General features: G+C 35.6%; 1 protein-coding gene across 11 annotated transcripts in view; it reads right to left on the minus strand.

The window, feature by feature from the left end:
* LOC138707868 (protein ST7 homolog) overlaps positions 1-12651 on the minus strand; it is a 159357-nt gene that overhangs the window by 99943 nt on the left and 46763 nt on the right. The window contains exon 1 of one of the 11 annotated variants that reach the window (XM_069837859.1): positions 1525-1628. The exons of the other annotated variants lie outside the window; for them this stretch is intronic. Coding sequence (XP_069693960.1) covers positions 1525-1534 — 10 coding nt within the window. The 5' untranslated portion in view covers positions 1535-1628. Of the gene's footprint in view, positions 1-1524; positions 1629-12651 lie in introns of those variants that run through there. 11 annotated transcript variants of the gene reach the window in all.

The following is a 12651-nucleotide window of genomic DNA, read 5'->3' on the forward strand; positions in this document are numbered from 1 at the left end:
GTCCATATTGACCACCGACAACCACACTGCAAGTTTAGTACCAAAATGGGTTTCTAAGAGGAAGCGCTGTTGAATCTTTCATTACGTCGAAGAAGACGGCACATGGCGGCATCGTCAGTGCAGAATTTTTTGAGCCAGTTTCTCTTCCTGTATCATTCTTAGAGAATGTATGATGACAATTTTTTTAATTTGCCTACTTTAGAATGAGCAAAAATATACATTTCATTATTTATCGAGTTAATGAAGAATAGACCTATAATGGGAAATTACATAACAATAAGAAAAAGTATGTCACCTGAGAGACATATCGCACTCACTATAAGAAGTAAAATAATTGAGTTGGAATATGGGAAGAGTACACAGTCTAAATGGTGTTTTTCCTATTACTTTGTCAAAAGCCGATATAATCTACAAATGTTATTAAATTCCCTTCCTTTCTCAAGCACTTCCATTACTGTAAAAACACCATCGCGACAGGATGTGCCTTTTCTAAAACAATGTTGTGGTTCTAATAGGAAGGTTTCTGATATATTATTGAACCTATTTCTCAAAATTTTTACATAGCCTATATCTTATAATACGAATTTAATAGGCTAATACCTCTGTAGTTGTTACAATCTTTTTTTTTTTTTTTGAATATTGGAATAACAATTGATTTTTTTCCATTCATCGGGGATACTTCCTACCTTTCAACACTGATTTAAAAGGTTCAATATTCTTTTATGTAAGGATGGTGGGCTGAATTTTATGAACTTTATATTTAATATGTCTATTCCTGGTGCTTCCTTAACCTTAAATATCTCTAAAGAGTTCTTAAATTCCTCCTGGAGAAAATGATACTTGGTTTTATGCGTCACAATTCTTTATAGAATATTTCCCATTAGAATATGCAGGTAAATGTCAAACGATTTTTATGTTGAAAGTATTTGTGGGGGCTAGTTAAACCACGTGTTTATCCCTACATACATCTCACAGAAGCCAGTGAATCAAAAAGCAATTGTGCCTCCTTCAGCATAGTTTTTCTGGAGAATTTCCCTGAATGACTCTATTGCCACAATTTCACTAATAAACAACCTTGTGTATATTTCTGTTCAAATGCACAATTTCTGAAAATCATAATTATTAACTATCATTAAGGATTAAAATTAAATTTCTATACAACATAGCTCCGAATTTTGCCGATTAGAATTGTGCACAAACACTATCCAATTCACTCTTAAAGCAAATGACAGAAAACCAAACAAAATGTAGAGAAGAAATTGTGAGTTTACACAAATACAGGGAGTTTTACTACTTGAAAAGAAAAAGTGTATTTTCACTTTATGTTCCATATGAACATAGTCTGTGTAAACATGAGTAATTAGTAGAAAATATACACGCACTCGTGCGATTTATGTTAAAAATCACGCTGCAATAAAGCTGCGTTTTTTAACAAACACGTAGAGACATGACATATCATAGCATCGTACGAAAAAAATACGTTTCCCCACATTGCTGGTGAAGGAAAACAGGTAAGTTACTCACAGTCCCACATGCCGATGAGGACAACTGACCACAACCACCAACCCTACACAACACTGCCAACACTACCACCACTCAGTTAATTTCTCAGAAGCATCATGGCTGCACACGGTATTGATCTGTAGGCTCTGGAGTGGGGAGCCAAAAATAGCCAACCCTAAGTGCAGCAGGGGAGTACACTCAAAGGACAATCACCTATGTCTCTGTATCATAATGTTACAGAAAAACAATTAACAATATTATCATATGAATTAAAGTGATCTAGTAATCCATGAATGTCAAAGAAATTGACTCGAAACTACCACCAATTTGTGCACTCATTTCACACGCAATATATGCACAAGAAGTTAGAGAACAGGTGGGGGTAGAGCTATTGACTGATGCGCGCTAGAAGTAAGAGAGAGCATTGGCCTGTAGGAAGAGGTGTTGAGATGATGATTAGTTTATTATTATTATTATTATTATTATTATTACTACTACTACTACTACTTATTAATAATGTGTACTGTATGAAGCAGAAAAGGATATTAAGATTTAGGACAAGTACTGACAAAAAGGTAACGCAAATATTCAAAGTATCTAAAACTGCCTACTAGGAATAAACGGTGAAAATACATATACTTATGGAAAGAAAAATACAGTGTAACCTACGTAAAACCCACGTGTACTTCATAAACGCACACAGTTGGGGAATGAGGGTGGGAAAGTCCCTCTATTTCACAAACTCGACTACCGAAAATGAAATATTAAATTTGTATATTACATTTTTGCAATCAAGAAATAGAGTACTACAATTGAACTGGTAAAAGAATCTAGTAATCTATGTTCTTCTAAGATGAAATGGCTAAGGTTAAGACAATATTTTCCTCTTGTCTCCACGTGCCTACAAAAAACAATAATAATTCGGTACTTTTTGTACGTCTTCTTGTACATAGTCCTAACGTAACTATACACTGTAGCTTCGATTTGCAAGAGAAGGCAGTAATGCACGAATAAATCTACCATGCAGAAATCACAGATTTGACTTCTGGAAGATGTCTGTACCAAGAAATGGGAGGTGTGGCCGATGGTAAACTATGGTTACCGGTATTTAATTATGCAGGGCTATTGAAAATGTTACTTATTCCCTATGATAAATTATGATTATCCCCTCAAATTAAGTATCATTTCACTCAACTTCGAGTATATAAGATCTATTGTTTAATGTGAATTCACACGATTCGCCTGTCAAATTGTTTAGATATAAAAGGCTGGACACGAATGTTACATTGCATACTAAGGAACACGAAAATATACAATTTCACTCCACCTGGAATATTAGAAATGTTTATTTTAGTAAAAACTTCGAAATCGAATACTGACAATCTCGCACACGTTTCGAAAAAAAAGAAAAAAAGAAAGCTTAATTACGTCTTGATGTATACAATGTATCCATATACAACGTGTAACTGAAGGAATGTAGGCCTATTAATTGAAATTTTACTAATACACATTTTTACAGCCGTTTATAGTTCTTGATGTTTCGTGTATTTTGAACGAACACATAGCATTATCTGCCGAATACGAAGAAAATCTGTAATTATAACCTCACTATTATTTTGGGTTGGGAACATGTCTCGAATGGCAATTCCAGAATTTGAACTTCACACTTTCACTTCTGTCCGACTGATAGCAAATTATTTTTATTACCAGATTATTTTCTTCTCATTCACATGTTTTGCGGGAATGCCTATTTTTCTAATGAAAATACAGTGCCCGAAATATTGTATGACTTCAATCACTTTCGCTGTGTATTATACGGAAAATTAATTGTACGGTGTTTGTCTTTTTTCAATAAAATGAAAAAAAAATCATTACAGAACACGCTTTGGGGCCTATTGAAAAAATGGCGTCTGGTAATTTGTGTGCCTTTTAAGTGTACCGTGTATGAAATGCATTAATGTTGACACGCACACTTCTGTTACCGGTAATTGATAACGCCAGACTTTAATAGGACACTTAAATGAAGATACTTATAGGAACTACATTGAAAATGAGACAAATCCTGGATCAGTGTCTTGGTTAACTGGTCGATTACCAACTTAAAGAAACTGTGGCAGAAACTTTGTTGTCTAACCGGAAAAAGAGCAAGTTACAAATATAAGAAATATTGTCAACTACGTACAAAATTGTCCTACAAATACAAATGAGCGATTGGAACAAAATGAATTGCATTCATTTAATTGGTAACACGTAACTACCAAACTAAAAAAAAAATATCAATACTTTTATTTACATTGTTTGCTGTTAATTTTTCATCATATATAATTGAAGATTTCTATGGAATAAGGATATTACCAAGAAAACTGTACTTCATGTTTTAGGAGAACATTTTTTTTTAAGGGGCAAACTCCATTAGGCCTATATTTACTATCACAACCATTTGATTAAACAAGGCTGGAAGTTTATTTAGCTATTGAACGCAATAATGTTATAAATAAATTCTTTAAATATACTTCTTTCATCTACATCACATAGGTATTTCAAGAATCTATATTACATCCTTTTTCCGATGAAATCTTAACTGGAGAAGTAGCAGACTCGAAAAGAGTATAAAAAGTATAATAGACAATTTTGCTCCTATTAACTATTTGTCCAAGGTGGGGAAGGGTTTTCAAAAGCCATAAAAATCCATTCGATATGGTAACTAAAATATTTCCTGCCAGAAGCAATGTAGCAGTTTTAATACCGCGTGTGTTCAAATCCCCATGTGAATGTTAAGTTCTGTCCCCTTACGTCAGACCTGCAGAACTGTAGCTCCTCAGAGCGACTGCCTTACTACACCCTTCTTACCCCACCCACCTTTTCTACCAGTGCGGTCATAGCGTTCTAGTTACGCTCGGTTACAACAACATTCATTCTCGCGGCGGCAGATATACAATACGCTATCAAGAATTACAAATGAACAAATAATAAAATCCTTAGGAACATACCTTTAGAAAGTAAGAGAAAAATGAATGAGGGAAATACGTTAAAAGACATGTAAAATAAATTTTAAAATGTATGTGCATATAATGTAAGAAGGTCTACCTATGTATATATCGTCCTATTACTAGTAAAGCCGATTAACTCCACTTTTTGTGTAAAATAAATTAAGTACAGTCCCCGACTTATTTTCCATACTCTGTATTCTACTAAAATGAAATAAGTCCGAAATGTTGCATGCAGGCAAGAAACTAATTACTTTATTTGAAGAATTTATTATGATTTTTCGTGCATTAATAAAGTTTTAATTCCTGTTTTTACAAAACTTGCATTACTGGTCTTAACTGGAGAGACGCGCACGCACACGCACACGCGCGCACACACACACACACGCTTACTGCAGTTTAAAGATAACTGGAAGATGGTAAAATCTAAACCCGTGAAGAAATACTAGTTCCAAAGGAAATGGGAATATGATTATTTTGTTGTTGACGACGAAAGAATTGCTTGTTTATTGTGTCCCATCCAATTTACTTCTACTCGTCATTTCAATTTCAAATCACATTTCAACCAAGCCCATATTAAGAATTATGGAATGAACAAACTTCCCGTCCGCACCTGTGGAGTAACGGTTAGCGCGTCTAGCCGCGAAACAAGGTGGCCCGGGTTCGATTCCCGGTCGGGGCAAGTTACCTGGTTCAGGTTTTTTCCGGGGTTTTACCTCAATCCAATATGAGCAAATGCTGGGTAACTTTCGGTGTTGGACCCTGGACTCATTTCACCGGCATTATCACCTTCATCTCATTCAGACGCTAAATAACCTAAGCTGTTGATAAAGCGTCGTAAAATAACCCACTAAAATAAAAAAAACCAACTTCCGGTTAAGTTCATTATTATGGACTGTATATTAATTATTTATGTACTGTTAAATTAAGGACGTCACTAGTTGTGTTAATTTTGAATTGAAATTAATAGTGACTTTCAAGGTTAATTACTTAAATGCTACAAATTTATGTTTCCGTAGGTGATGATAGGAAGAAAGTGTTCGAAAATCTAAAGCAGGTTAGGTGCAAAGAAATCTCAAAGAAACTACCGACAGGAAATCTAGCATAACTGTAAACCTTGAAACGAGATAACGCATTATAAATACAATGAATTTATTACAATTCTTTTTGAAAACTACAGTGCCGCCACTGATGGACCTTGCACGGACAGAGAATGTAAACAACTTTACACGGAAGTCGATCATCTCCAATATAAGTGGAGTGAGGCTGACGTCATATTTTCCCTACTTACGAGTTCTGCAGGCCTGCCTTATGTCTTGCGTGGAAGCCTGGATTCGTAATGAACCTACGACGTGAAGATTTAAGAGTATTAAATTTAACTTGCATACATAGAACAAACATTGAAAATATGAGCTTGGCCAAACATAGCGTACAATTCTAGGGATATAAAGAAACATCGAGAGATATTTTCCAGCATATGTAATGCACAAAAGTTGTTTATCACATGTTCTTTTGTGTACCTCATTTTAGTGTGAAAACGTTTCAGTTCGTGTTCGTATTTAGCTTACGGTATTGCTATTTTTAAGAATTTTACGTAAGGTCGCAAACAGCTATATAATTGACGCGCCCTATTAAACTCCACTAAAACCTTGGTTTTTCTGAAGCAACGTATGTGAAGTGCGAGGTACGAGGCCCGGCTCACACAAATACGGACTACACGAGAGATAAAGTGAGTGGTTTCTCTAACTGCGAGATGCAAAGTCTGTGCACCTCGCAACTATAGAAACCACTCACTATGTCTCGTGTAGTCCGGATTTGTGCGAGGCGGGCCTCGCACCTGGCATGCGTCGGTTCAGAAAAACCAAGATTTCACACCACTCGAGAATTTAATGTTTTTCCCCATTACTCACTTCTTGATCGATTCCTTTGGTTCGAGGGTGAACCTTACGTATAAGTTGTTTTCAAGAATTTTGAGTTAATGTGATTCTGATCACCTGCATTTCATTAAAATTTTATAGTCTCAGTTTGCCTACAGTGAGTAACAAAAATATTCGGACATCCGTCAACTAACAATTCAATGACATATATTTACATATAAATATATAAAAATAAGCTTTTCTTATTTTTCCCTAAAAGTATCCCATTTCATATAAACATTTTCAACACAACAATTCCAATTAACTTAATTTTCGTCTAATTATTAAAACATAAAGAAAAACATTTGATTTCTAATACTAAAAAAAATATTCGGACACTTTTTGATAACAAAGAATACTATTCCAGCTCATTATTAGTACCTTGTAGGACCACCCTTCTGTTTAATTAATAACCTCTTTCAGACAGCATGACATGCTATGTACTCATTTTGTTGTTATGTCTATAGGAATTTTCTCCCATTCTTCTTGAAGTCTTGCTTTTAGCTCTTCTTTAGAAGAAATAGGCCTTGATCCAACCGTCCTGGCAAGTTCTTCCCACAAATGTTCAATAGGGTTCAAATCCGGCGATTGTGGAGGAGGATGAAGCACTTTAGGGCATTTGTAGAGCAGAAATTCTTGTACAATATAGGACTTACGCTTGGGATCGTTGTTCTGGTAAAACATAAACTCCTTTTCAATTCCAAGCTTTTATGCACTTTTCACTAAATTATGTTGCAGGTGTAGGTCTTCCTTCTTCATGAGATCCTCGATGAACATCAATTCACCAACCCCAGAAGCTGACATGCACCCCCATATGATCACATTTCCTCTACCGTATATAACAGTAGCTCGCAAATTCTTGGTTTTCATTTCCTCCTTAGGCTTTCTCCAGACCATTTGTCTACCATCGCTGCCAAAAACACTGAATTTGCTCTCGTCAGAAAAAAAGAGCCTTTTCCCACCAATCTTCGCCTTTATTTTCATATTCCTTAGCAAACTGAAGTCATTTACGTCTGGAACATAAGGCTTTTTTCGTGCTATTCTTCCGTTGTAGCCCCGTTTACGTATTGTCCTCTTAATTGTTTAGGCATACACTTTTTTTACCCATAGTCGATTCAATTTCAGAAGCTAACTTCGGGGCACTTATACGAGGATTCTTTTAATCTGTCTGATAATAAGAGATTCTTCTCTGTCTGTGAGGACTTTTCGGCGACCTGTTTGCTTTCTCAGCTCTATTCTGTCCTCGTTTTTATATCTGAGAATTATGTCAGACACTGTACTTCTCTTCATCTGAAGTAAATCTGCAATGTTTCGAATGGTTTTCCCCTTTTCGTGATGGAATATCACTAACTGCCTCTGATTAAATGTTGTTTGCTTACCTTTACGCCCCATTTTGTGTTCTGTCTTGCTGAAACGACAGCACAAGTAAGATTAAATTCTCTCGCATATTATTGAAACTCGGTACCGCCACCTACTTTGTAATGTAAGTGATCAACAGGGGTGTACAGAATAGGACCAACAGGACTGTCCGAATATTTTTGTTACCCAGTAAATTGTATATTTGTTTATTTTTATATAAATATATTAACATACTATTTCATTAGCAAGCTCTTTTTATGTCCATATTATGCAAATTGGTTTATTTGACGTAACCGCAAGCGTAATTTCTGTGTTTTTGCAAACATGTTTAGTAACATACACATAAACATTTGGAATATTAAGTGTCCGAATAATTCTGTTATTCACTGTATGTAATAACAACAAGAATATGAGTGCAAAGAAGTTGGCACATAGGTTTTTTCTTATCAGTGTGTTAGCTATATGAGTTTCGCAAGAATTCAGTTTCAATTTCATGGTCCTGATTCCATTGTTTGTTGGTATTTTCTTGAACTGTTATTCAAAAGACTTAAATTAAACAATTTAATACACACCAAAATAATAAGATGACTTCCATCCTCTCGATTACATTATGAAATACATTTTCTTTACTCCAAAAGTGACACATCTGATTTCGCTTACAGATCGCACTGTTTATGTAGACATATCGTATGTAATTAATTTTGCTTAAATACTTTATACATAACACAGCTATTTGTATATTGCAATAATTCCTTATATTACGTTTCAATTTGTCATGCTGTCTTAAACAGTCTTTCGAGTATTAGAAAATCTCTTCATTAAAGGCTGACTGGGTAAGTCCAGTGGTGGGAGTGCCACCCAATGCCTCTGGACCTGCATGCTTTTCTGTCGGGATTTGCTCCCTTAAGCCCGGTTCAGACGATGCTAGTTTCCGTGATGGATTCCAAGGTGGCTGCGCTGATGGCTACCCTGCGTGCTCACTTGCTGGAGGTAATGCGCTATGGTGGCTGCTTTGGTGGCTAGCTTGCTGGATTTCGAGGGTAGGTTCCTGGCTATTTTTCGTGATGGTTCGCAGGCTGGAACCAAAGATGATGATATAGTATCACACCTGAAACCATGTCGCCATGTTCGTTGTTTTCCAACTAAACCTGTTTTTTTTTCTATATTCTTTAATTTCTAAGAAATAACAATTAAATATCGGACTTTAGCTGTTTTGCACTTATGGCTTAATTACCTTATTACGACATTTACTATTGTTAATATAGGACTTTAGTTGTTTTCCACTCACGGTTTAGTTTCTTTTTGACCATGAGTGTTGGCAACAGATGAAACAGCAGATGATTTTCCAATTTCAACTGTGGAAAGAGCCAGCTCCGTGAGAACAACATCACCGTAGCCAACACGGGAGCCAGCAAGTGAGCACGCAGGGTAGCCATCAGTGCAGTTACCTTGAAATCCATCACAGAAACTAGCACCGTCTGAACCGGGCTTTAGTTGGCAAGTCCCAACTAAAACCCTGCATTTTTAGAAACATATTGAAAGAATTTCTTTGCTAGAAATGAAAGAAATCCAAATTGAATATTTTCTGACAACACTATTTCTTTATTTCCACTTTACAATGGTATTTCACCAACAGAAAAGGAAACCGCATGTTTTTAGGGTGCTACAATACCGTCTACATTTCAAGATTCTACATTATATTTCCCGAGGACGTAGAGACTTAGGACGACCACTTCGCAGATAGACTGATTAGTTCTCTTATATAACTGCAGAATGGGAATAGTACCCACAATGTAGTTGAAAGAAGAAGAAGTAGTTTCAATTTACGATTGTTTTGTTGTTTAGTCAACTGTTCGAAGAAAGGTCTGAACCTCACAAGTGATGCCAAGAAGGCACCACTTATGAGACAACTAGGTCAGGAGATAATGGGACTTGGTGGCCAGTTCCTTTCCCTCTCCATTACATACATCACCGACTAGCTACATATTACACTAGTCAGACTTAAGATGCATATAAACAATATTGTTCTTCCTCTGACAAATCAAGTGAGATGTACTGCCTGATAATAGATGTACTTATCAACCCGAACCTCAATCAGAGGATAATTTATGATTATCGATATTTAAAAGTAATATCGACATATAAATTATATTAGACCTTGCGTCAGTAGTTCACGAGTAACAAATTGGTTTACAGATGTTAAAATGTTAGGACAGGTAATGCTTGGGACCTATACAATAGGCTAAATTACTTCCACTGAAGGTCGCCTCTACTTTTCTTTTTTCATGTGAGAATGATGGCAATTCGACAAAATTTGCAATGGAAAGTAGAAATAATTATGTATATAATAATTATGCTTAAAAAACCTTCTATCGTCGATACAAACTTCAGCGTGTCATTTGCTGGTTTTATTTTACGTAATATGAAATTAGGAAGAAAATAGTCTGCGAATTCAAGTGGATATCGGTTATGTTTTTGATTAAAATATTGTACATAAATATTTACTATTATTATTACTAGTTTTTTAATTTTTTTGTCTGATATATTCATCGATAAATGGACTCATAGTATTAAGTATTGAAAAAAAATCCGTTCAATAGTTTAGGAAAAATCACTGTAACAGTATCCTCAAAACAATTTTTTCGACATCAAAGTAGCCGAAAATTTGTATTTCCACCAAACTATGAATTTGTCAGCAGAATATGCCATGCAATGCATTCCTCGATTAAACATGTTTCGGCCAGCGTCCAACGAAATCTGTAACGTTAAAAACAAATCCGCGTAATAATAATAATAATAATAATAATAATAATAATAATAATAATAAAAGTTCGTGGCAGAAGAAATCAGATGATAAACAACATTAAGATATGAGGGGGTTAGAAGCAAAGGCGTATAAGTGCACTTAAGTTATTTTTTGAGAAAATGTGGTTGAAATTATTTAAGCTTTCGTAAATTTTTTGAATTTTTTTATACAGCTTGATTACACAACTTTTAACATTATATCACTTCGGAAAACGTACTGCGTGTCTTTCACGTGTTAAATTTTATTACCTTGTTAACATGTTTCGGCCTGCTACTTCAATTTTAGTGTGTGATGGTAGTTAAAAGATATATCCTTTGCCAATAAAATTTTAAATGATTTAGTTTGCTCTGGATGCATCTAACTCATGTTCTTATAAATGTCACTTGTACCCCTTTACTTCTGACCCCTTTATATATATATATATATATATATATATATATATATATATATATATATATATATATATATATATATATATATATATATATATATATATACACGAATAATATGCGGAGACTAAGAGGAAGGCAGAAAATTGGAAAGATCAGAGAATGTTGTGATTGCAGTGAAAGATCTGCTCTAGGGTAGAAAACGGAATGAAAATGAATCAATGAAGAGTCATCGGAATAGCTTAAGACAGTGTAAAGCCTTGGTTTTTCTGAACCGACGCATGCGAGATTCAAAGTGCGAGGCGAGGTCTCGCACAAATCCGAATACAGGAGATATAGTGAGTGGTTTCTATAAAGCTTTGGTTTTTCTGAACCGATGCATGCGAGGCCTGCCTCGCACAAATCTGAACTACACGAGAGATAGTGAGTGGTTTCTATAATTGCGAGGTGCGCAGACCTCCCGTCTCGCAGTTATAAAAACCACACGTCGCATGCGTAGGTTCAGAAAAACCAAAGCTTAACTGAGAGGTGCGAGATCTGCAGCTAGAGAGACTATTCACTGTCTCTCGTGTAGTTAGAATTTGTGCAAGGCGGGCTTCGCATGCGTCTGTTCAAAAAAACCAAGGCTAATGCGTTTGTAGTCTTATCCAGAGCTGCGCTCGGGCGCGGGTTCGATTTCAGTTTGGGATGATTCCCTGGTTGGTTTTCTCGAGGATTTCTCCACCTGTAAGGCGGTTGTCAGATAAGACATGGCAAATCCTCGACCTTGTCTCGCTATCACAAATTTCATCATGCTAAATAACCGAGTATATGAGGTAGCGTTGTTAAACGACTAAAATAAAAACGATAATCATAATAAATGTGGTGAATGAATAATGAATACTATTTTGATAAACATATTTTGAATGCTTTTTTCATTAATTCCAGAACACTAGATTTACTCACAAAATTAATAAAATTACAGATTATTCATTATTATTAATTTTAACTTATTTTACGGGTTTTATCAACTACTATGGTTATCTGGCGTCTGAATGAGATGAAAGTGATAATGCCAGCGAAATGAGTGCAGGGTCCAGCGCCGAAAGTTACCCAACATTTGCTCTTAATGCGTTAAGGGAAAACTCCGTAAAAACTTCAACCAGGTAATATGTCCAAAAAAGTAATTATTTTTCGTTATGAACTCTTCATGTCTAGTAATGCGCAACGTGGAACTTGTTAGACAAAAGTCTGTAGTAATATAAATTACAAATAAACATAGGTACTGCAAATTACGGATAAATGTGTAACTTTTTCTATTAGCAAATGCATTATCAGTTAACAGTTGCAAGTGACGTCATAAGTCCGCAGCTATGGGTGAATGGACTGAGTGCGCGCTTTCCAAATATAACCCGGCAACAAACATTTCATAATCCGCAGAAACCAATTGCTCCTACCGGTTCATTCTGGAGTTGGGATTGTCATTTGACTGGAGTCTGTGGTAGAGTGAATATCGGCTCTTGTGTAGTACGGTTTACTCTAGAAATTGTAATGTAGCACTGTTGTATACGCACTACGTTAGCGTATTTCAGGTGAATCTTCACGTGTAAAACGACCTACCTCTCTGTAATGTCTTTTGTTATCAGTTAGTGGACGTCAAAGTATGACTTCAAGCCCTAAGCAGGAACGGAAGCGCATGTTTAGACTGTTGT

The sequence above is a fragment of the Periplaneta americana genome, chromosome 10 (assembly GCF_040183065.1).
Source record: "Periplaneta americana isolate PAMFEO1 chromosome 10, P.americana_PAMFEO1_priV1, whole genome shotgun sequence".
NCBI lineage: Eukaryota > Metazoa > Arthropoda > Insecta > Blattodea > Blattidae > Periplaneta > Periplaneta americana.